The sequence below is a fragment of the Rhinatrema bivittatum genome, chromosome 2 (assembly GCF_901001135.1).
Source record: "Rhinatrema bivittatum chromosome 2, aRhiBiv1.1, whole genome shotgun sequence".
Classification (NCBI taxonomy): domain Eukaryota; kingdom Metazoa; phylum Chordata; class Amphibia; order Gymnophiona; family Rhinatrematidae; genus Rhinatrema; species Rhinatrema bivittatum.
Genome location: NC_042616.1, coordinates 61103958 through 61129828, shown reverse-complemented (window position 1 = coordinate 61129828; position 25871 = coordinate 61103958). Strand labels below are relative to the sequence as shown.

Sequence of the window (25871 nt, the reverse complement as noted above, 5' to 3'; positions counted from 1 at the left end):
TTGTGTAGTGTGTCCTCTATAGGGATGAGGATTTGTATGTCATCCGCATATAGGAAGTGTATAAGCTTGAGGTTGGTGAGTAATTGGCAGAGAGGGAGAAGATATATATTGAAGAGAGTCGGGGAGAGGGATGAACCTTGCGGAACTCCCCTTTTAGATTCGATGGCACGAGACTCTTTGTTATTTATCCTGACCTTGTATGATCTGTCCTCCAAAAATGATTTGAACCAGTTGAACGCTGCTCCTGTAATGCCAATGTCCGTTAGGCGTTGCAGGAGGCACGGGTGGTTTACAGTATCGAACGCTGAAGAGAGATCCAGGAGAGCGAGGAGGCAAGGTTGGCCTTTTTCTAGATTAAAGATAATGGTGTCTGATAGTGAGGCTAATAGCGATTCTGTGTTCCTAGTCTTACGAAAACCAAATTGGTTTGGGGTGAGGATGTTATTTTCTTCAAGAAAATCTGAAAGTTGTTTGTTAACCACTTTTTCCATAGTTTTGGCTAACATAGGGAGGTTTGCTATAGGTCTGAAGTTGGCTGGATCTGAGGTGGGAAGGTTGGGCTTTTTGAGGAGCGGTTTGAGCATGGCTAACTTGAGTTGGTTGGGAACTTGACCTTGAGTGAGAGAGCAGTTGATGATGTCTGCAACAGGTTTGGCTATGGTGTTGGTGATCATACTCAGGGTGTTTGAAGGGATATGGTCCGATGGGTGAGAGGAAGATTTTATCTTTTTGAGAATGTTCTCTATTTCTAAAGTAGATGTGGGATCAAACTTGTCCAGCACTGATGGGGTTGTGTTGGGTTGTAAGGTGGTTGAGTGCAATGATTGTTGGGCGGTTGAGTGCGGAGGCTGTTGATCTGTTGTGTCCAAAGATTGTTGAGCGGTTGAGTGAGCTGATTGTTGAATGTGGTTTGGAAGTGTAGCTGCTCCTTTGAGGGGGGCTAGGAGTGATGTGATTTTGTTGTCGAAGAAGGCAGCTAGTTCATTCGCTTTGTTGAGAGCTTGGTCGTCTGGAATGGTAGGCGCAGGAGGTTTAGTAAGGGTAGAAACGTATGAGAAAAGTGCTCTTGAATCAAATATGAGGTGGTGGATCTTTTTGGAGAAGAATTCTCTCTTGGTTTTGTTGATGTCATTTCTGTATGAGTTGAGGCACTCTTTGTAGATGAGGAGGGTGGTTGAAGATGGGTTTCTTCGCCAATTTTGTTCCTTGGATCTCAATTCATGTTTGTGTTTTTTCAGCTCAGGAGTGAACCAAGGTTTCCTGTTGTCTTTGTTAGGGTTGATATATTTAGTCGTCATGGGGCACATTTGGTCTGCAACCTTTTTAGTGATGTTGGTCCATGAAGAAGTCGCTGAGTTGGCGTCGGAGAGGTCCAGATGCACTAGTTCCTTGGCCAGTTGTTCACTGAGTTGGTCTCCAGAGCATTGTTTCCTGATGGAGATGGCTATTGATTGTGTGGATTGCGGGGAGATCTCCTTTATTTCTAACACCGATGTTATGATTCTGTGGTCTGTCCATGGTACTGGAAGGCAAGTGGGGATGTTGTGTGTTGTGATTCCGTTTATGAAGATAAGGTCCAACGTATGACCTGCTTTGTGGGTTGGTTCTGTCACAATCTGTCTAAAACCCATATTGCTGAGCGAGGCGAGAAGAGTTTTACAGTTGGTGGATTGAGGTTGGACATCTACGTGGAGGTTAAAATCTCCCATGAGTATGGTAGGATTACTGGAGTTTAGGTGTTTTGCTGTGAGTTCTATGATTGATGATGGGTCTGATTCCAGTATTCCAGGAGGGGCATAAATTAAACCAATCGTCAGGTGTTTCGATTTGAAGAGCGCAAATTCGATGTTTGATAGGTTATTTGAGGTCTGCAAAGCCAGACCTAGTGATTTTTTGGCTGCAAGGAGAAGTCCACCTCCTCTTTTTTTGTGTCTGGGTATGGAGAGAAGATCGTATGCCTGGATGGGTAGCTGATTTATTAGAGCGGTGTCGGTGGGTTTTAACCAGGTTTCTGTGATGGCACATATGTCTGGTTTTGCGTCGGATAGTAAGTCATTGAGTATATGAGTTTTCTTAGAGATGGATTGTGCGTTAACAAGCGTGAGAGAGAAGAGCGTCAGCCCTAGAAATTGGGTGACCGGTGTCAGCAGGATAGGCCTTAGCCTCTGTTGACGGTTGTGATGGGGGGGAGTGGGGGGCTTAGGTGCTCTCCACTTGTGGCTGTGGATGATGGGAATTGTGAGGATTCCCATGATTAGATGTATCAGCAGTCTTATCAGTCAGAAGAAATACTGGGCGAATGCAGTCAGGAGAATGCTGGGCGAATGCAGTCGGATGAATGCTGGGCGAAAGCAGTCAGATGAATGCTGGGCGAATGCAGTCGGATGCAGTCTGATGAATGCTGGGCGAAATCAGTCAGATGAATGCTGGGCGAATGCAGTCGGATGCAGTCTGATGAATGCTGGGCGAAATCAGTCAGATGAATGCTGGGCGAATGCAGTCGGATGCACTCAGATGAATGCTGGGCGAATGCAGTCGGATGAATGCTGGGCGAAAGCAGTCGGATGAATGCTGGGCGAATGCAGTCGGATGAATGCTGGGCGACTGCAGTCGGATGAATGCTGGGCGACAGCAGTCGGATGAATGCTGGGCGAAAGCAGTCGGATGAATGCTGGGCGAAAGCAGTCGGATGAATGCTGGGCGACTGCAGTCGGATGAATGCTGGGCGACTGCAGTCGGATGAATGCTGGGCGACAGCAGTCAGATGAATGCTGGGCGAAAGCAGTCGGATGCAGTCGGATGAATGCTGGGCGAATGCAGTCGGATGAATGCTGGGCGAATGCAGTCGGATGAATGCTGGGCGAAGGCAGTCGGATGAATGCTGGGCGAAAGCAATCAGATGAATGCTGGGCGAATGCAGTCGGATGCAGTCAGATGAATGCTGGGCGAATGCAGTCGGATGAATGCTGGGCGAAGGCAGTCGGATGAATGCTGGGCGAAGGCAGTCAGATGAATGCTGGGCGAAGGCAGTCTGAAGAATGCAGGGCATGTGTAGTCCTAGTAATGCTGGGTGAATGCCGTTGTAGCAGTACGGGAAAAGTAGGGTGGTAAAGAAAGATGTGGGCAAAACTCTGATGTTTGGGATGTATCGTCCTCTGGATGCGTCTTCCTGTCCTAGAAGGTTTCGGAGTGAGGGGTTTTTTTTACAATGGTTGGCTAGAAGGGTGTAACCGGCCCTGGCTCTGGGACGCTCCAAGGGGCGCCCTAAGGGGCAAGCCCCTTAGGTCGCGCGACGCCTGAGTGAGTCGCGGTAATTTAAAGGGCTTTGCTGAGCCGTCTGATAGGCCTAGAGCCTCTCAGGGGCGTGGTGGACTCACCGCGCTGATCGGCAGCTTTTTTACGTTTGTATTGCGTCTGTCCTCTTGTTTTCTTTTCTTCCCTGCGTTTTTCTCGTAGCTGAGATCCGCCTCCTCTACTCGGCTCGATGTTATTCGAGCGGGCTCCGGCCCCGATTGGGCCACGTGAACCCCGGTGGAGGAGGGAGAGACGTGGACTGTTGCCTGGATCGAGCGGACGCACAGAAGGGACGCCTGAGGGAGTCGCGGTAATTTAAAGGGCTTTGCTGAGCCGTCTGATAGGCCTAGAGCCTCTCAGGGGCGTGGTGGACTCACCGCGCTGATCGGCAGCTTTTTTACGTTTGTATTGCGTCTGTCCTCTTGTTTTCTTTTCTTCCCTGCGTTTTTCTCGTAGCTGAGATCCGCCTCCTCTACTCGGCTCGATGTTATTCGAGCGGGCTCCGGCCCCGATTGGGCCACGTGAACCCCGGTGGAGGAGGGAGAGACGTGGACTGTTGCCTGGATCGAGCGGGGGCATGGTTTCGGCCCGGGGCGGTCCAGGGGCGTGGCCGCGCCCTCCGGAACCGCCCCCGGGTTGCATCTCGGCACGCTAGCGGCCCGCTGGCGCGCGGGGATTTACTTCTCCCTCCGGGAGGCGTAAATCCCCCGACCTATTTGTAATTAAAGAAGACATATAGCAAATTAGACATCAACAACTTTGAGTCATTTCCTGTCATTGTACCTGCCGCAAAGGAAGAGAATGGTTTCAGGAGCGTCACAGTGCAGCACCCTGTTGTGTCTAGGTGAGATAGCTTAAGTTGGGGAAGTCCAGCAGGAATCCGGAGGTAAGCATGGCGGACGGAGGCGGTATGGACAGGCCCGGGCTAGAGGTAAGAGCGGCGGTCTACAGGCCCATGCACGGATCGCTGAGCACAACAGGTACAATGACAGGAAATGACTCAAAGTTGTTGATGTCTAATTTGCTATATGTCTTCTTTAATTACAAATAGGTCACAACAAATTTGTTATAATTTTATATTTTGATGTATTGAAGGAGCTGTCTCCATTGTTTTGGTCTATATATGACAATGTATCCTGTATTAATAAAAAGTATTTAAAAAAAAAAAGAAAGAAATAATGTAGGTGTAAGTACAGGGCCAGGCTAAGGTCAGAGGCAAGTGGCAAGAGAGAAGGGTCAATGTCCAGGCAAGGGTCAGATCCAGAAGTCAGTCCAAGGGCAGGTTTTGGAAGACAAGGACAAAGACTGACAGAGCAGGGCATGCAGGCTGGACAGGCTGGAGAGACAAGGCAGGCACAGGATCAGGAGCGCAGGAGTCAGGAAAGCAGCAGAATACACTGCACACACCAGGATGCAGGAGACCCTTTGCTGAGGTATCTGATGGCAGTCTGCGGTGGCCTTTTATACCTGGAGCGAGTGATGGCATCAGTGGGCGCTGAAGCCCAGTATCCCACCTCTGGCATGTGCACACCTATCGAGACGGGAGGGTCAGAAAGAACATCTGTGCTGGGCCTGCTTGTGCCTGCCCACAAGCCGCGAATCATAACAAGGGGCCTGAAGTGCTTTTCTATCCAGGCAGACAGGTTTTCCTTTTTTCCCCTCTTGACTGAGGGGCGGATTTTAAAAGCCCTGCTCGCGTAAATCCGCCCGGATTTACGCGAGCAGGGCCTTGCGCGCCGGTGCGCCTATGTTCCATAGGCCTGCCGGCGCACGCAGAGCCCCGGGACTCGCGTAAGTCCCGGGGTTTTTCGAGGGGGGCGTGTTGGGAGCGTTTTGGGGGCGGGGCAGGGGCATGGTTTCGGCCCGGGGCGGTCCAGGGGCGTGGCTGCGCCCTCCGGATCCGCCCCCGGGTTGCGTGGGGATTTACTTCTCCCTCCGGGAGGCGTAAATCCCCCGACAAAGGTAGGGGGGGGTTAGACAGGGCCAGGGGGGGGGTGGGTTAGGTAGAGGAAGGGAGGGGAAGGTGAGGGGAGGGCGAAAGAGAATTCCCTCCGAGGCCGCTCCGATTTCGGAGTGGCCTCGGAGGGAACGGAGGTAGGCTGCGCGGCTCGGCGCGCCGGCTACACGAAATCGGCAGCCTTGCGCGCGCCGATCCAGGATTTTAGCGGATACGTGCGGCTACGCGCGTATCCGCTAAAATCCAGCGTACTTTTGTTTGCGCCTGATGCGCCAACAAAAGTACACGAAGGCGCACTTTTTTTAAAATCTACCCCTGAGAGTAGAAGGCACTGGTGATCTTTAGTATCCAAATAGTGAATAGCCTCTGACGTTTATTTTATTATTGTGACCTCTAGTGGCCACATGGACCTTTATTGCAATATAGTGTAAGTAAAATTGATTTACGTAATTGTCTCTTTATTGTTCATGATCTATAAATAAATGTTTGCATTTAGGTTTATATTATGTAATATATTGCGTGCACTTTGGTGGTTTCCAGGTACTATAATCTGCCTGACCTTGCAGAGTGTACAGAGTGTTGTGTATTTTATTAACTTTTCTCCTTGAGCAGCACCCCCTGCATCGTTGGCATGAATTGTGAAGAATGGCAAAGACATCACCATCAGTCGCAGAGCAGAACCCAGGACCTGTGTGGCACTGCTGAGAACTGGTGAGGAAAGTTACAGTAGAAAGCAGGAATGCAAATAGGCTACAGTAGATAGTCAACAAAACAAATAAAATCTATTTGGCATGGTCTGAAAATGGATAAGAGCAGCAGCCACCATAGAGGCTTCATTAACACCCTTCACCTACCCACCTATACATAGGCTTTTTATTTAATCTTTAGCAGTGCTTAGGCCTGAATATCAACATAGCCACTCATCCTGCTGGCTGGCACAACACCAGGCCAGAGCATTGCTGCAGCTGAAATAAGGATGCTATCTTGTTACTTTATCATAAACGAGAGATGGTTACAAGTTTTTAAGAGATGGCTGAAACTGCTTTTCAGTTGGTAGTGCCCCATTTCCCACCTATTAAAAAAATTCTTTGGCCTTCCCTTATGTCAACATTAGTGTATTTATTTATCATATGTGTATCTCCCTCATTACGCTCTGAGCTCAGCTTTACATTCTTTCCCTTGTTCAGTCACACACATTGGGTCGTACTCCTAAAACAGGAGTAGGCGACTCTCGGACTCAAGTACCACCACATTCCTGATTCCTGGTCCTGGTCCTGTGTTCCTGATTCCTTCTCCTGGTTCCTGCGTTCGTGTTCTCCGCTCCTGGCTTCCATCCTCTCCTGGCTCTGACCCTTGCTTGGCCCTTGGATTCCACTCGTCCGCCGCCTGCCTCGACCACCTGCCTGCTTCCGACGCTCCTTCGCTGCTGCCTGCCCTGACCTCTGGTACGTCCGGCCCCGCTTCTTCACCTCTCTCCTGGGAGGGTTATTCCCGAGCGACCCACACCTAAGTCCTGCCGGCCCCGGTACCCAAGGGCTCAACCTGCGGGGAACAAGGGATGTGCTGCGTGCAAGTCCCTTTAACACATATTCTTAAGAACATAAGAAAATGCCATACTGGGTCAGACCAAGGGTCCATCAAGCCCAGCATCCTGTTTCCAACAGTGGCCAATCCAGGCCACAAGAACCTGGCAATTACCCAAAAACTAAGTCTATTCCATGTTACCATTGCTAATGGCAGTGGCTATTCTCTAAGTGAACTTAATAGCAGGTAATGGACTTCTCCTCCAAGAACTTATCCAATCCTTTTTTAAACACAGCTATACTAACTGCACTAACCACATTCTCTGGCAACAAATTCCAGAGTTTAATTGTGCGTTGAGTAAAAAAGAACTTTCTCCGATTAGTTTTAAATGTGCCCCATGCTAACTTCATGGAGTGCCCCCTAGTCTTTCTACTATCCGAAAGAGTAAATAACCGATTCACATCTACCCGTTCTAGACCTCTCATGATTTTAAACACCTCTTGCTCAACTACTAAAACACAGTACGCACCCACAGAACGATGAGTCCCCAAGAAAGCCAGGGATGTTAAAGTGCGCATACAGTACTGGCATAATATACAGCTACACCGACGAACAGGATTCATTTGCATTGGTAGTTATATATACATGGAGGAGCAGCCTAGTGCATAGCACAGCAGGCCAGAAGCCAGGGTTCAAATCCCACTGCCACGCGCCTTATGACCTTCAGCAAGACCCTTCACTCCAGGGACAGAGAAATACCTACAGTGCCCGAATGCAAACTGCTTTGAAGTGCCTGAAAAGCAGAATATTATTTAAGTAAACATGCAGCCTTTTGGTTCTTGTAAATGTGGGTTTGCTGCAGAGACACCCCTGTGAGAAAGACTCCACATAGTTTAGTTCAGGCTGTGATCGATCGGAGGAGAGAGACAGCATTTTAATTTTTTTTTTTTAATTGTTGGAGGAAGAACATCTCTTAACATCTTGCGGAGTTGGAAAGCGCAACACCGTACACTGATCATGGTGGCAGCCTAGTATCAAGTTAACCTCCTAAAAAAAACAAACAGTTACCCACTGGAAAAAAATATATATATAAGCATTGAAAAGAGAAGATCAGATTGTTTGAAAAGGGCTTGTACACTTTAGGGAGCAGTAAGATTACGCAGTGGAGAAACTGATTAAAGCACTTCATGATGTGACATTTCAAGGGTTATCCTTCAGTAGCCTTGCAGTTGGAGATTTTACTTTTTTTTTCTGCTATGGGAATCCAATTTTCGGGGGGGGGGGGGGGGAAGCAGTATTGAAGTGTGACTGCTTAATTGAAGGAATAACTCCAGCAGTTGTATTCAGACATGGGCACCCCCCCCCCCAGCACGGACGTGCAGGCGTCGCGAATAACCGGGCGCCCGATGCACCTGTGTGAGCGGCCGCCCCCGCCGCGCTGTTGCCTTACCTCAGCTCAGAGTGGGGGGGGGGGTCGGGTCCATTCCCCACCCCTCTGCATGATGTCCGTAATGGTGCCGGTATCGTGCTGCCGGCACCGTAGGGGGTTCCTCGGCGTGGCAGTACCACCTATGACGTCGCTCCCCTCGAGCCGGCCCATCCATTTCAGTAAAATCCACCATTTGGTATAGGTGAATGCGCCCTTTTAATGATAAAGTTAGCGTATTCCATCTAGCTAGTGATTCTATAGTACTCTTGATTTTGGGTTGTACATTGATCTTATATATAGCCTCCAATTCAAAAGGAATCAAGACTCCCAAATATTTTAGCCTGCCAGGCATTCTGAACATTTTGACAGATGTCTAAAGCCTCTGACTTATCTCTATTAATTTTTAGTCCTGCAAACAAACTAAACTGGGATTGAAGATCAAGTGTGACATGCTTGGGGATGTCAGAAATACCAAGACATCATCAGCAAAAGCTGCCACTTTAAATCCTTTTTTCCCTCTTACAAATCCCCCTATGTCTGGATGTCCTATTTTTTTTAACAGTGGGTTAATAGATAAGATGTATAAAAGCGGTGACATGGGACACCCTTGCCTTACTCCCCTTTCAAGATAAACCTTTGCTGATTTTTTTTTTTCCAATAACTAGGATTCTTGATGTTGGAGAGGTGTATAGTAATGAAATATACTTTATAAATGACTCCAAAAAGCCATACTTTTGAAGGACAGAAAATAAATAAGTCCAAGAAACTCTATCGAAGGCTTTTTCGGAGTCAAATCCCACAGCAAGCAATAGAAGTTGCTCCAGCTGTGAGATTTTCATAGCCGTTAGTAATTTTAGTATGTGGCACGTGGCTTTTCTGACCTTTATGAATCCCACTTGATGGTCCAATATTAGATTAGGAAGTAACACGCTCAGCCTGTCTGCAAGGACTTTTGCAAATATTTTCAAATCACTATTTAGAAGCGATATTGGCCAATAAGAGGCCAGTAGGTTTGGGTCTTTCCCTTCCTTTGGCAAAACAATTATGTGTGCACTATTGAACTCATCTGGAAACTTGTTTCCAGAAGAGCTCTGGAATTTGTTGCCAGAGGATGTAGTTAGTGTAGTTGGGTTCAAAAAAGGTTTGGATAAGTTCTTGGAGGACAAGTCCATTAACGGCTATTAATCAAGTTTACTTAGGGAATAGCCACTGCTATTAATTGCATTAGTAGCATGGGCTCTTCTTAGGGTTTGGGTAATTGCCAGGGTCTTGTGGCCTGGTTTAGCCTCTGTTGGAAACAGGATGCTGGGCTTGATGGACCCTTGGTCTGACCCAGCATGGCAATTTCTTATGTTCTCTCTCGTCCTTTAAAAAGTAGTCAGTTAAGGGAGATTTTATAGAAGTCATATGAGAACCCATCGAGTCCCAGGGATTTCCCTTTAGCCATAGATTTGATCACCCGAAGGACTTTGTATGTTTGAATGGGGCGATTGAGGAATTCCTGTTGACTGGTCGATAGTGTAGGGAGAATAATATCGGAGAAAAATGCCTTCTCCTGGCTTTGTTTCGGATCTAAGTCATCTATGCATAGTGTTTTATAGAAGGTGAGAAACTTTACACATCTCTTCGGTTTGGGCGACCCAAGTTCCCGTATGTGTTTGCATGTTTGCATTTTTTTGATAAAGGGATATTGTCCGTACCAGGTTTGCTAACGGCTTCTCAATTTTATTGCCGAATTTGAAAATTATGTTGTGCTACTTGTAAAGATCTGAATGCCCTCGCATGCAGAGCTGTATTTAAGCTTCTCAGGGTACTATAGTAAGCGCCTTTGTTTACTGCCGTAGGTGCATGTACCCAGTTTGCCTTTGTTTGTTTCAACTTATCCTCTAGTTGAAGGATTTCTCTGTCCTTTCTTCGCTTTGGCATTGAGATAGGCTATAATGTCACCTTTCCTGCCTCCCAGAACAATTGAGGGGAATCCATGTGTTGCTCATTGTGGGATCTATACTCCATCCATTTCTCCTTTAAAAAAATTTGAAAATCTATATCAGTCACTAAGCAATTGGGAAATCTCCAAATTCTATCTCCCGTCCATTTTTCCCCTAGGCGGAACCTTATTGACACTGGGGAGTGGTCGGATATTACCGGGCGCTTGATATCTGCCCTTTTAACTAGTAGGAAAACCTTCTTAGAGATGAGTATGTAATCTGTTCTTGACAAAGACCCGTGTGGATTGGAAAAGAAGGTGAAATCCCTCTCCTCCGGGTGTAGGTCACTCTCCATATGTCCAATAGATCTAGACTTCTGCAGAGAAATTCCACTCCTTTGGCCTTTCTAGTGTTTTGTGTTGTGCTTGCTGGGGACATCGATGGTTGGGTTGTGCAGACAAAGTCACCAACCAGGAATAGAGAGCCCACCATGTGCACTATCAGAATGTTAATTAGTTTTACAAAGAAATCGTGTGAGTCGTTGGGAGCGTACACATTACACACCGTCATTTCTTGCCCCGTCCAACTGCCTGTCACTATGACGTACCGTCCCTCTAGATCTGCCTTAGTATATTTTATACTAAAGTCAGCTGTTTTGTGTATGAGGATTTGCCATTCCAGCTTTGCGCCCACTCGCTGGGGCATAGATACATTTCCCAACCCATTCACATTTCAACATCAGACTTTCTTGTTCGTTTAAATGAGTCTCCTGTAAACATGCCATTTCCGCATCCAGTTTTTTAAAAAAATTATTTAAGATCTTTTTTCGCTTAATTGGCGAACCCAGTCTATGTACGATTCATGTTATCCTAATTTCCCTGATGGCATACCATCAGTTATTTCTTCATCCCATTTGAGAGAGGTGCCCAGTCCCCATCTCCCCCAGCTCACCTTCCATACAGCCCCCCCCCCTCTTAAAAGCCCATCGGCCAGGTTCTTACCCCTCTTCTGTGATGTACACCTCCCATTTACTCTTCTGTTCCTTTCCCCCCAACCCCAAAGCTATTCTACTCTCTCAACATTCATCAACAGACAGTTCTCCTCCCTCTTAACTCAGAAGGGAGCTGAAGTCCAGTGTCCGGACACCCCGCTGCCCAAGTCCTTAACCAAATAATTGCCTCTTAATGTTGCCAAGATTGCGGTGTCCTTATTAATTGGCATCTTAACCAGGACTGTGAGTGACCAACCGCGGTGTATGTGCCATCTTGCTGTGCCTACATCTTGTCCTGTTTCTCTCTGCGACTTCGTAAATGGTAGTTAGTTATGATAAAGCGACTGCTGCAGCCCACTCCGGCTGGGCCAGCGTTACTGCACACTTGCGGGCATCTCCTGCCTGGTTAGGCTCATGACCAACTATTAACAGAGTTTGAAAATAACCAGCAACATTTAACCACCACTCCTAACGCTGAAACTTTTGAGGTCTCGTTTACTTATTTAGACCCTTGTAGGAGTTTTTGGCCTCCTCCGGCATAGTAAAAGTGTACATTTTGCCCTCCATCCAGATTTTTAAGGTGGCAGGGTATTGGAGTGCAAATTTTATTTGTTTCTCCACTAATTGTGTGCAGACAGATGAAAACTGTCTTCGGAGTTGTGACAACCGGGCTGAGTAGTCTTGGGTGATGCGGATTCGGTGGTTGTTGTATAAAATTTCTTTTTTTGAACTGAAGGCCAGCCATACTCGTTGTTTGTGCGCAAAATTTAATATTTTCGCTATGGCAATTCTCAGGCGCTGATCCATTGTTCTCCGGGGCCCCACTCTATGAGTCCTTTCAATAAATAAGACCCCCTTCAGGTCAGGCAGGTCCACCACTTCCGGTAGCCATTCCTCCAGGAAGCCCTCCAGGCTTTTATCATCCACTTCTTCAGGGAGCCCCAAAAGCCTCAAATTTGCCCTCCGCGACCTGTTTTCAAGGTCATCTAATTTTTCTTGACAATCTTTTAGAACCACCACGTGCGTATTTTTGTCGCAGCCGCCGCCATTTCGTCCTCCATGAGCGACATCCTCCCTTCCACACGCTCTATTCTTGGGCCCAGTTCGGAAAGCGCTTCACTCACCTCCGATAATTTCAAGTGAATGCCGGCCAATTTATCATCCAGGGTTCCCGCTATGGCCTCTCTCAACACCTCCACGGTTATCGGGCTCAGGGGGAGCGCTCAGACTCGCCGGCTCCATTGTTCTCCCCTTGTCTTTTTCCTTCTCTTTTCTGCTGCCTTTGAAGGCCATCAGCTGCGGCAATTGGTGCATATAACTAACAATAGACATGTGCCAATTCCTTTCGGTCAAGATGTCCACACTTCCTCACCATTTTAAGGGTCAAAGCCGGTGGTTTTAGGAGCAAGGTGCCCGGAGCTGAAGGGAAACGCGTCCTCTTCAGCACATCACCCCACGTGACCCCCTTGTATTATTTTCTGACCACTATGTAGACAAGAAAAGAAGGAAGGCTAAGGGGAAATTGAAATGTAAATTGCTTACTAGTAACCCAAGTAGAACTGGTCTAATCGCATTTGAGCCAAAACATCCAGTCCCTGACGAAGAGTGCTCTTGGCATGAAACATCAGTTTGTTATATATTTACACTTTGATTTGTTGGTTGGCTTTGTGTGCCTGGGTTTGTTTTCCTTATACTTCAACATCTGAGGCACTTCCCTAAATCCTCTTCAACATTTTTTATTTCCTTATAAATATAAAAGTGGAATTTGCCCTTTCTGCATTTGTTTGTCCGCATTTCTCTCCTTTGTTTCCTGTATAGCTGGTCTGTGTGTTTCTCACTGTATGGGGGCTGAAGTGTGGACAAGCTTTGTGCCTTTAGTTTGAGCTGCTATCACAAGCTCAGAGCACTTCCTCTACCCGGTTCCCTACACTGGCCTCAGGAAAGGGATATTGAGGCTTATGCATATTGGGGTAGATTTTAAAAGAAGCGCAATCAGCCTACTTTTGCTTGCGCATCAGACTCAAGCAAAAGTACGCTGGATTTTAGTAGATACGCGCGGAGCCGCGCGTATCCACTAAAATCCTGGATCGGCGCGCGCAAGGCTATCGATTTTGTATAGCCTGCGCGCGCCGAGCCGCGCTGCCTCCCCCCGTTCCCTCCAAGGCCGCTCCGAAATCGGAGCGGCCTTGGAGGGAACTTTCCTTTGCCCTCCCCTCACCTTCCCCTCCCTTCCCCTACCTAACCCACCCGCCCGGCCCTGTCTACACCCCCCCCTTACCTTTGTCGGGGGATTTACGCCTCCCGGAGGGAGACGTAAATCCCCGCGCGCCAGCGGGCCTGCTGCGCGCCGGGCCGCGACCTGGGGGCGGGTACGGAGGGCGCGGCCACGCCCCCGGGCCGTAGCCACGCCCCGTACCCGCCCCCAAAACGCTGCCGACACGCCCCCGGAACGCCGCGACGACCGGGCCCGCCCCCCGACACGCCCCCGACACGCCCCCCTCCGAGAACCCCGGGACTTACGCGAGTCCCAGGGCTCTGCGCGCGCCGGGAGGCCTATGTAAAATAGGCTTCCCGGCGCGCAGGGCCCTGCTCGCCTAAATCCGCCCGGTTTTGGGCGGATTTAGGCGAGCAGGGCTCTGAAAATCTACCCCATTGTGAAGGAGCAGATTATGTACAGAATTGCAAATAAATGATGTGACAGGGGCCCCGAGACCTCTGCCACAAGGACTCATCATAGTGACCCAACAGTAGAGTTTAAGTGACATCCCTTAACATTTACCACAAGGGGATCCCTCTCAAATTGTAGTGACCAGGACTCATAACAGGGCCCCCACGACATAGTGGGATTCCCCTCTAAGGTGAGTCTGTCCATGTTTTTCTCATTTTTAGTTTCTGAGATGTATTTTTCCCCACTGGTGCTTTTATCTGAAGTCTGGCTCTTTACTGCCCTTGTGTGAGTCCTGATCCACACTTTTAGAACCTCTGGGGTAGACAGTATAAAGGAAATCCAGTAACCACAATACAACTCACGTCCCGTTGATGGCACTCCACAGATGTCAAAGGTGCATCTTGAATGAAATCAAGAACAGTAGCTTCGGCAAAGCAATCTTTCAGCAGCTGATGGAAGAAAAGAAATAAAAAAAGAGAAATTTATTTCAGCTGAATCTCCAGCAGCCTTGAGCTTTTCACCATTTCCCTAAAATCAGCATCTGTCAGTTACAATCACCATCATCCAACTCAGGTTTATTAAAAGTGGCCAAAACTATTGCTGTTCTTAACATATTCCATCACGTTACTGCTACAGTTACTGAATGCAAAGCATTGATTCATTTATTTTTAACCTTGCAACCATGTGAACAGAACAAAACACACGATATTTGTTTTGAGTCAACGATGAGCACTTTAAACCTGCAGTCAGTTTTAGGTGAAAAGAATTCACTCTGTATAAATACAAAAAAAAAAAAGTGTCACAGATAAAATATTCCTTGTGATTTTTTTTGTTCAGTGGAAATATGCCATGCTTTAATTTTTGCTACTCTCTTAATTTAGAGGCTAATGGCAGGATTGTGTTTGCGCTGATAGATCCTCCTCTTAAGATGGAACGGCCTTCCCAGGAGAAGTGGTGGAAGCAGAATCAGTATCGGAACGTAAGAAAACATGGGATGAGCACAGAAGATCCCTAGTGGCAAAGAGAAATCAGAGATCAACCAGGGGTCTGTGTCATTCTCCAAGAACTGAACTGTGCAGACTAGATAGGCCTTACAGGTCTTATCTGCCATCATATTCTATAGGAGGCAAATATTAAAAATAAATAAATAACTGAGCACCTAAAGTTAGGGGTCCACTTTCAATCGAATTTAGGTGCCCAAATTTTGGGATGAAAATATGTGCTTAGCATAAGGCACCTAATACTGAGGCCTCTAAGTTAAGCTCCTATCAGTAGAAATCAGCTTTGAGTGCCTAACTTTGTTCTCCAGCCCTAACCTCTCTCTCCAGGCCCGGCCCACATTTGGGGCACCTAAATTTAGGTGCCTAGTAATAGCAGGGTGCAAAATGTGGGCGCTCAGAAAAATTTCAGTTTGGCAGATCTAGGCACCTTGATAGTTTGCATATTTGCCTCTGTCTCTAAGATCTCTCATAGGAGGCAGGAGAGCAGAGTTGCTTATCTCACTCCCAGGGCGTCACATGGTGTAACCCTTGGAAAGTTGTCTGGCTCTACCTAACTAAGCAGATTCAGCTATTCTTTTTCCTCCTGAGCAGGCCTACACAATATTTTCCTCCTGTTCTTTTTTTCACAGGTTAACAGGGATCCAGGAAATCCCATCGGGCTCCATAGCTTTAATGTCTGAGCAGCAGTGCCCTAAGCTGTTTGCAAGGCATCTCTCAAAGAGTTTTTTTCAGGGCTGGCTGTACACATATGTTCTGCCAGTGTGATAGCTGAAGTCCTTGTTCTCTGTGTAAACAGTTTTGCCTATCCCCACTGGTTCTGAGTGTGTGTATTTATGGGGTTTTTTGGCTTGATATATTAATAAAAAAAAATGCACTAGCTGCATTTTAGCATCTGCTCTTAGTCTAGTGTCAGGTTTTCTTTTTGCACTTATTTTACTGGATTGGTGCATCCAGATGGAAGACCAGCTACCCCTACACAAGAACCAAGCCTGCAGCCTGCCCAGTTTCCCTGAAAGAAAATACTAAGTAATGGGAGTGTTTCAGATGTGTCACAAAAAATAACCCCCGAAGCTTTATTTCTTATGTCATCCATCGGCAGACAATCTCCTGCAGTATATTTTCTGGCACTGAAATCTTCTCTGCGTTCTTCAGTGAAATGCAAAGAGTCAGTGGGGATTTTCTTACAGGTTATATCAGGTCCCCAAACCAGAACCTTTTTGTACTTGCTTTCTTTTCCCCATTGGGGAAAACTGGAAGGTAGAGGCCGTTGGTGGACTGACTCGGTACTGTTTTGTTTGGGGTTTGTTTGTTTTTTTAGAAAACTACCACTGAAGAGAGCAATAATACAGCTTTATTTTCCCCTGCAAAAAAAAATGGCTCTGCAATAATAGAGACTAGAACGAGCATAATGTGGTTAGAAAACTGAACAAACCTACAGTGAGAGTTTTGGAGGGAACATTTATATGAGGTCATTTTCCTTTTGTAACCTGAACTGCCCTGTCTCTCATAGAACTGGCAGACCAGGCGTGTACCTTCCTCATCGGGTCCCTCTGCACTCCAAGCTCTCGTAGGACTCCAAAATAAAAGCACAGGACGAGTATGGGAGACGAAGGATGTGATGATCTGGATGCCTTTCAGTGGGAGCATGGCTGAATGAGTTCCAGTGGTGCCGACAGATCCCCGAGGGACATGATGTATGTTGGCTACCTGAAAGCAATCTGCCACATCACACGTTATATCAGTGGAATTACACCTACCCCGCCTTCTTTGAATTTGCAGTTTTGCAAATTGTAAGCTGCAGTTTTCTGGCAGTGGGTCTCTTTGATCGTGAAGTTGATGCTGAAGTGTATTCCCCAATCAAAGTTCTACAAAGAAAACAGTGGATAGGTCAGATTTTGCCACGTAAATGTAATACATTTGAAAATATAAACACATAGAAGATGTCAGGAGAAAAGGATCACTTGGTCCACCCAGTCTTACCAGATAAAACTATCTGCTGCCTCGGATCCTGCTTAATCGTTGATCCAATCCAGCCCTTGTCCTGCCTCTAAGCTCCCTTTGTGTTTGTCCCACCCATGCTGGAATTCTCTCACTGTTTTGATTCCTGCCACATCTGTTGGGAGGCTGTTCCAGATGTCCAGCACCCTCTGAATGGAAAAGTATTTTCCTGAATTCCTTTTGAGCCTCTCTCCCTTCAGCTTCCTCCGTGGTCACTGAGCTTTCTATTCCATGATAAAGGCTCGACGCTGGTACCTTTTTGAAACCTGTGGGATATTTGAATGCCATTGCTATATCTCCCCTTTCTCACAAAGCTGGGGTGGAGAACCTCTGGTCCTTGATACTGGCACATTGGTCAGGTTTCCTGGATATTCCCAAAGAAAATGCATTAGACAGATATGCATGCACATTGCCTCAACTGTATGCAAATCTGTCTCATGCATGACATGTACGTGCGCACATTTCCTCAGACTGAACAGAGGGGTCCCTGGGGAGGAGTTTGCACTTCCAGTCATACTACTGAAAATTCAAACGTACGCTTGTAAACCTTCCCCCAAAAAATTCATACGCACTGAAGAGCAGCTGCATGCGAGGTAAATCTGGTGGGCTATCACAATCTACAAGAATTGAACCTAACAGCCAAAGAAGACATTTTGCATGCGAACGTTATAGTGTATGCCCTTTAACCTTCAACGGCAACACTTTTTGTTTAGCTAATCGCTGCCCTATTAGGTTGTTTTTTGCTGACGTCGTGTGAGTCAGCGGGTGTTATTTACTTGATATGGTGTCCTTATGAGCTCGCTTATATTGGGAAATCCACAAGACCCATTAAAGTTAGAATTCAGGAACACTTGAGCTGTATCTAGCGGGGGAGGATGGAGGTTCCTCTAGTTTTACACTGGTATACATTGGGCCATCATGTAGATGATTTGAGGTTTGTAGTACTGGAGAAGGCACAAATGTGCCGGATTTGGTGGGGGAGCGGTGATTTTGGTAAGGCACTGGTGCAGAAAGAACAATCGTATATCTTTAAATGGGACACTGTTGCTGCTAGGGATTTGAACAAGGTGGTTGAGTGGGGTTCTTTTTTTTTTAGTTCCTTTATGTACTGTTCCTAATTAAGGTCATAGCCTAGAGCTTCTTGTAGTGTTCCCGTAGTTCTCGCATTAGTTCTAGGTATCCTCTGTATGGATAGGGATTCAAATGAGCTACTTTCCCCAGGTAGGTCTCTATCAACGTCTGCAGTTTAATGCAGTTTTATAGGAGGTAAGCGCCTCACATAGCGACGTCATTGGTATGTGCCCTGTCATTGGACAAGGGATATTTAAATGCTTTTGTGTTAAGTTAGTAGGGAAGATTCATTCCTTCAATATGGCGGTGTAAGGTATTTGTTGTCAACTGTGGTGAGTTGTTTTGGAGGGTTTAAGGGGTTGTTTGTGTTTTTTCCTTTGGGTTTTTATTATGTCATGATATGTTTCTTTTTAGAGTGAACACGGTCCCCTGATTCAAGTGCGGTTCTGGTGCTGAAATGCTTGTGTCGGGAGATACCATAAGGTTGGGCGACATTTAAAAATGGCAGACAATATGAGTTCCAAAGGCTGAAAAGTAACTGGCATACACAGCTGAGTTCTGTATATATTGCAGCATCACAGGATTCGACTGAGTACCCGACTCTTTATGAGGCGTGGACAAGAAAAGACACATTTTTTCATGCTGTGAGGGGGCCTCAGGAGTATTATTTGTTTGGGAAGGAAATATGAACATATTTGACTAGGTTGGACCTTCTATCGATTTCTAGGCCTTCTCAGAATTACCAAGTACTGTACATCTGAAAGATCGATTATACTCAACCATGCTGGACTATTTTTCAGCTCTATACAAGCTAAGTACAATCTTCCAGTGGGCTAGATATGCTGGGAGTTTTTTTCAGTTCTTCATCCTAACAATTGTAGAATTTGTCTTGACCACTGGTGCCTTTTTGAATGCCCTGAAAAGAAATGTTGGGTTGTCTTTTTTTGATATTAAATTGATATTAGGAATATGATTTATATATGTGGGTGAGGTGTGTTGTGTGGGTTGAATATTGAAGGAGGTAGAGAATTTTTAAAAATATTAGATTAGAATGTTTATGGATTTCATTCCGATATATAATAAATTGTGTAACAAAATAGTGTAATAAAGGATTTTTTTGAAATAAAAAATTGATGAGGTCTAGCTGCTAGTGTTTAGGTGTATTATAGCTTTTCTAGACTACACTGTTCTAAGTGAGTTTATTTGGGATAATTTTCAAACCAGACTTATGCGTGTAAGTCCACTTTGAAAACTGGTGTAAATAATGTGTCTGTTCGCTTATTGATTTATTTAAAACAATTTGTTACTCGTGCTTTCCGCAGTTCAAAGTGGGGTATTTCATAAAGCCATCATAAAAGATCCCACACACAAAAAACAGTAGTTTTCTAGAAAACAATATGTCAAAGACATGACAGGAATTCCTTTAGTTGTTTTCTAAAAGTACCTTCCCAAGTCGTAGCATGAATATTTTTGGGCAAGGAATTCCAGTATGCCGAATGTTACAAGCCAAAGATAGCTAATAGTTTATAGTTTGAATGTGTCAGATATAAAAAGCAAGCCAAAGATAGTTAATTCCAGTGTCTGTCGTTCCCTCCCACCCACCCCTAGCTCGTCCTTTGATTTACAGGCAAGAGACACTTTCACATTAAAAATCAATTAGGCTGTTAGCTAAAACACAGGATTGCCTGAGTCCTTATCAAGAGTTCAATTATCCCCTTGTAGGTTATTGCCAGATTAATAGGGAATATTCAATAAATGTAAAGAATTCTAACTTATGCATTCCTACTCCCTTAGCAACTTAAACTTAACTAAGAACTCATTAATATTAAGATGGAGGCAGCAGTCCAGCAGCAAGAGAGGGGCCTTCCAGTCTTCTGCACTGAGCGTCACATGTATGATTTTTACCCGCCAGTGAGAGGTTATATGTTTTCACTTGCTGCAAAGAGCTCCCGGGCTCTCAGAGAATGAGTCCAAGCTCTGGAGGCTAGAGTGATAGATCTGGAGGAGCTGAGGCAGACAGAGAAGTATATAAAAGAGACCTCTAGAGACAGAGTAACCAAGTCCGAACTCCAGTCTGGCAGCCCTGGTGCTGTCTTAGAGGAAGAAGGTCTCCTGGTTGGAGAGCATCACCCTGGTGTAACAGGAAATAATCCTGTAGCAAGGATGCGTTGTCCTCTCACAATGAAGATGAGTCTCCCAGGGCTAATGCCCAAGAGGGAAATGCTAGGTCAGCTGACATAGTTGGTGATTTGACTATTAGGAATGTAGATAACTGGGTGGCTGATGGACGTGAGAATTGCCTGGTAACTTGCCTGCCTTTGCAAAGATGGCGGACCTCACGCATCACCTAAATAAGATTTTAGACAGTGCTGGGGAGAAGCCGGCCGTCATGATATATGTAGGCACCAACGACATAAGAAAATGTGGGTAGGAGGTTCTGGAAGTCAAATTTAGGCTCTTAGGTAGAAAGCTGAAATCTAGAACCTCCTCTGAAATGCTCCCTGTTCCACGCGCAGGTCATCAGAGGCAGGCAGAGCTCCGGAGTCTCAATGTGTGGATGAGATGATGATATAAGGAAGAGGGATTCAGTTTTGTAAGGAACCGGGCAATATTTTGGGGAAGGGGGGAGTCTTTTCCGAAAGGATGGGCTCTACCTTAACCAGGATGTAACCAGGCTACTGGCACTAACCTTTAAAAAGGAGATAGAGCAGCTTTTAAACTAGAACAAAGGGGAAAGCCGACACCCGACAGTAACTCAGCAGCACATGGTTCAGGGGAGATATCTCCAAAGGATACTAATGAAACAGAAGAGTTAGGGAATCCCACCAGAGAGGTTCCAATAAAAGCAAACATAGTCCATGTGCCTAAAAATAAAAAATTATCTGAGCTAAAAGATCCCAAATTATCCCTCTCAACTGAAAAGGAGGTTGTTAATACAAACAAAAAACACACTTTGAATTATCTGTTTGCCAATGCCAGAAGTCTAAGAAGTAAGATGGGAGAGTTAAGAGTGTATAGCAATAACTGATGAGATAGACATAATTAGCATGGACCGTGTTATACCATGGTACAAATCATATTACAATGATATCATTTACAATGAATCTGATTTTTTCAAAATTAGATGCACCATTGCAACTTTAAGACCAGAGAAGCATGTACAATGGAAATGATAAAAACTGCTAAATCCATTCTCAACACTGTAATTAGTGCTGTTGAGCAAGAGTTATCTTTCATAGCAGAGAGAATGGAACAAATCTGTATAGAAGATGGCAATTCAAAACAGATCCATAAGCCTCTGACTGGTGTTGTTCGGGCTGGCATGGTGAGATGGTCAGAAAATTATGAGTCCACTGAGAAATCTTTTGAGAGAAAAATGTAGAAAATTGTTTACAGGTCATTTCTGAAGGTTTTAAAAATTCTGTCTGAGGTGCTTTTACCAAAGATTGAAGTATGTGAAATAACTTGTGTGGCCGAGAGGCTGCGGAGGTAAAGGCATCTAAAAAAAAATATTCTTTCTTGACAGAGTCAAGGTTCGCACAATAGAATTCCAACGAGGTGGAACTTTTGTTTCCTGCGCCAATTTCTTTCTGCTCTATGTATCTCCACTGTCTTAATCCACATATCCTGAAGTAAACCCAAGGCACATTTCTTTTATGATGCTGCTGAACTGTCCTCCTTGGGGCTAATGTGTCCAAAGCAGAGTGCAAACTTAACTGCCAGTGTGACACTGAGTCGTTAACCTATGTAGGTGGAGAACAGCTGAGCATTGACAACCAGTTATCACATAACTGGTCAACTTCTATCCTGGGGCAATGTCAAGTGTCACTTGAGGATCTTATATCCGAGAACAGCTGTTGAGGAGCTGACAACCGAAAGGTAATCAAATAAGGTTTATGATCGTGCCAGGTACTTGTAACCTGGATTGGCCACTGTTGGGGACAGGATGCTGAGCTTGATGGCCCTTCGGTCTGACCCAGTATGGCAACTTCTTATTTTCTTATGACCAAAATGACTAAGGGGATGGAATGGTTTCCCTATGAGGAAGAGATGGCTGAGAGGAGATAAGATGGAGGTCTATAAAATCTTGAGTAGGGTGGAAAGGGTAGACAGGGAACGGTTATTTACCTTTGAAATAGTACTAGGACTAGAGGACATTCCATGAAACAAATAGGTAGCACATTTAAAACAAATCAGTGAAAGTATATTTTTCACCCAGTGCAGAATTAAACTGTGGAATTTGTTGTCAGACGATATGTAGAAAGCAGTAAGTGTAGTTTGGTTTTTAAAGTTTAGTCAAGTTCCTTTAGACTTGGGAAAGCCACAGCTTATGGTTATGAATAAAAAAGGACTGGATCTGTCCTTTGGAATTCTGCTGGGGATACTTGTGACCTGATTTGTCACTGTAAGAGACGGGATGCTAGGCTTGATGGACTTTTGATCTGACCCAGGATGGCATTTCTTATGTGCTTATGTTCTTAGTTAATGTTTACAATATTGTGAAATTGAGGTAAACCGCAGAATTGTACTGAGATACATTCATACATGAAAAACAAAAGAATCTGTAAATGCTATTCCGAAAATGTGCTGATATCAGTTATTGTTTGGCATGTAATAAAAAATGAAATTCATTAAGCGTTTCAACAAACTTGGAAAAAAATTTTGGAGATTCGTTGAATTGGTTTGACCAACATCTTTTTTTATAGCATTTTATGAGACAAATGAGCTGTTTTTTATTTGTCCATCCACCTATCTGTATCACCAGATGTGACAGACAGAGACTCTCGACTCAGGCTTACAAATAGTAAACATGAGTGATGGGGAGAGCAGAAGAGACCAGAGACCATCAACAGAGCAGATCCTGCCAGGAAATGGACGGTTGTTAATTGAGCGTCCCTTTTCCTAACCTGACTGCCTGCACACTTTAAAAAAAATTTTTTTTTAAAGAATTTCCTTTTTCAGTTTCTCTGACTTAATATCTCCACACTATTAAGTCAGAGGAACTACAGAAAAGCAGTATTTTCTGCTTTTCTGTAAACTTTTTGGGCTCCTCAAGAATTAATGCCTACTCCAGGGCAGGTGTTAATTTTTGAGGGTAAAAATGTGCACGTCAGGCGCACATTTTTTTTTTTTTTTTTAGCATCAGGGGGAAATAGCTAATGGTCTCATCAACATGAATTTACATGTGATGTGCACTATTAGCTATGTGCTTGGTTGGACACGCATTTTGGACGCATTAACCCCTCATTTTGCATCGGGAGTTATGGACGTGCGTCCAAAACACACGTCCAGTCACGTGTTGAGCCGTGCACTGCAGCCAGCACATGGTATCGCATCGGCCTGTTTCTATCTAAAGTGCTAATGCATGGTTTGGGCTCTGGAGCTGTGCATCTCTGCTTCCTGTTAGGCACAAACTAACAGTCATTCTTGGACTGATTATTTAAAATTAAAAATTATATTACGCTCGTTTCCAATGGTTCAAGGCAGATCACAAAAGTTATATGCATATTTAAAAAGGACAGGGCAATGACACAAAATACTGAACTGCACCACATAAACGGGTAGATTTTAAAAGCCCGGCGCACTTAAATCCCGGGGCTTACGTGCGTGGCTGGGCCGCGCGCACACCGCGCACATTTTCAAAGGGACCCGGCCACGCGTGTAACCCCGTTACGCGCAGAAGTGCCAGGCCCAGAGAAAGGGGCGGTCCGGGGGCAGGGAGGGGCAGGGCTGGAGGCGGCCGGCACAGCGGCCACTTGCCTCTGTGCCGGGGAAGCGCGCCAGCAGTCGTCCGGTGCGCGCAAGTTGCTTCTGCTCTATAAGCAACAAAACAAAAAGAAAAGGTAGGAGACAGGGTTTAGGGGGTGGGGAGGAGAGGAGAGGGGAAGAGGGAGGGAGTATGGGCAGGGGGGTAGGGAAGTTCCCTCCCAGGCCGGCGCGAGCATGTTATAAAATCGGTGCATCCTTGTGTGTGCACATGATGCACATGCGCGCGCGCACCTTTTAAAATCTACCCCAGAATGAGCTGAATGTGTGTGCCTCACAGTAAAGAGTCACACGAGCCAAGAGGAGGCTGAGAGAAGCAGCAGCATTTCAGCAGAGCCACAAAGAAGCCAAAGAGAGGAAAGAAGTGAGAAGGGAGAACAAAGGCAGAAAGTTAATTAAAAAAAATAAAAATCATTTCAAAGAACATTAAAAAACTTTTTTTAAATTGTAATCTAGAATCGCCTGGCTGTGGCATACAACCTCTGACTTTATAGGTATTTTCTTTAAAAACAAGTCTGGGTTTGCCTGGCATCTTAAAAAAGAGGTGTTTTGTGGATGCAACAGGAAGGTTAAATCTGCAGCCATATCTGCAGAATGCAGTGTTAATCCACAGGAAATCTGATCCAGATCAAACAATTCCTCCTGGAGGAATTTTGCACAAAAAAATAATAATTCTGAACACAATATTTAAAAATTCTGCATTCTTTGTCAAAACAACAATACAATCACCGTTTTTGAGTAATAATTTACAAGTTTTAACTGTGCAGAGTTCCTCCAGAAGTACTGTAAAAGTACATCATAAGACAACCCTCCTCCAGCTCTCACCTTCCCCAGGCTTGACCGCCAGCTTTGCTCTCTTCTTCCTCCCTCCCCAAGTTCGACCTCTTACCCAGGTCTCTCTCGTCCTCTCTCTCTCCTACCAGGCTTAAACACCCTCCCCCCCCCCCCTCACTCTCTCTCCCCCTCTGCTGGTTTCCTCCCTGCACAGTTCTTTATTTTAACCCTGCTCAGGCTCAGCCCTCCTCCCCACCTCTCTCTCTTTCTCTCCTGCCTTGCCTCAACCCCCTCCCATGCAGGCCAACAGTGATCTCACCACATCTGGGTCTGCACCACCAAAGTGTACATGATGAACATAAAATATTGCACGGGAGGGTAATTCACACTCCCCCCCCCCCTCTCTCACCCAGAGTACACAATGACCATCATCGTGTCTGGTAACGATATCAGCTACTGATCCCCAAGCTTTGTTTTCCCTGTGCATTTAAAAAAAAAAAAAAAAAAATGCCACCGTGGAAAAAAGAAAAAAAAACTGTGCATTCACTTTTTTAATTTTTTTTTTTTATATATATTTATATTCCAACTTTCGGCCGCTTACCCTGTCACGTGAAATAATGATCAAGAGCAAAACATACGGGCCCCCTTAGGGCATACGAGCTTGCAAGGTTTGGGGTTTGGCAGCAAAGTCAGCCCAGAGACAGAGCGGAGAAACAAGCGAGGCTCCTTACCTTTCTCTTCACCAGCACGAGCCTCAGCAGCTTGAAGGCGGCTTGCTGCTCGTTCTGCTGGTTGTAAGCCTCCACGGCAGCCCGTGCCACCTCTTTGGGCACCGGACGGGTCTCGGAGAGTGGCGCTGCAGCAGCAGCAGCAGCCGAGCCCACGGCCAGGAGCAGCGCCGCCACCACAGCCCCGAGCACCATCGTCTCGCGCCACCGGCGGACAGTGCTGTGCCCCTTGGCGGTGGTGAAGCAAACAAGTTGGGCTGCCGGAGAGGCAATGAACTTTTTTTTTAGTCCGTTGGGTTGGCAAACACAAAACTATAAGCAGAAAATGTTCAAGCAAAGCAGAAATGCAGGCGGGTGGTGCACTGCACAGAGCTTCTCTCTTTTTATATTTGCGTCTCTCGCTTATTCCTTTTTTTTTTTTTTTTTTGTAATTGCTTCCCTGTATAAACTTTCTTCTTCGGGTCTTTATAGTTGGGTAGCCCACCCCCTAACTCTACCCACCTCATCAGTTGCCATGGGGCTTGTTGACGTGAAACGGTCCGCAGGCTGGAATTACGGAGGGGAGGGGGGGGGGGGGGGAGTCCCAGGCAGCTCCATTTCAGAGGCTTCATGCACAGAGTCAGCCACACCGCAGGCTTTTTGTCCGTGTGAGTTTTCATTGTGGTTTCCTGTGGAAGGCAAGAGCCTCAGCAGTTCCCTGCAGTCAGCAAGGCGAACGCAGCTCCCCCCCAGGCACGCTTCC

At 45.9% G+C, this 25871-nt stretch overlaps 1 protein-coding gene across 1 annotated transcript in view; it reads right to left on the bottom strand.

Moving 5' to 3' along the window:
- Nucleotides 1-25566, bottom strand: part of LOC115084009 (cathelicidin-1-like) — a 41199-nt gene extending 15633 nt beyond the window's left edge. Inside the window, exons 1-3 of the mRNA XM_029588258.1 lie at nucleotides 25133-25566; nucleotides 16550-16657; nucleotides 14154-14240 (exon numbers count right to left, since the gene is read on the bottom strand). Coding sequence (XP_029444118.1) covers nucleotides 14154-14240; nucleotides 16550-16657; nucleotides 25133-25324 — 387 coding nt within the window. The 5' untranslated portion in view covers nucleotides 25325-25566. The remainder of the gene's footprint in view (nucleotides 1-14153; nucleotides 14241-16549; nucleotides 16658-25132) is intronic.
- Between the last annotated feature and the right edge of the window lie 305 nt (nucleotides 25567-25871).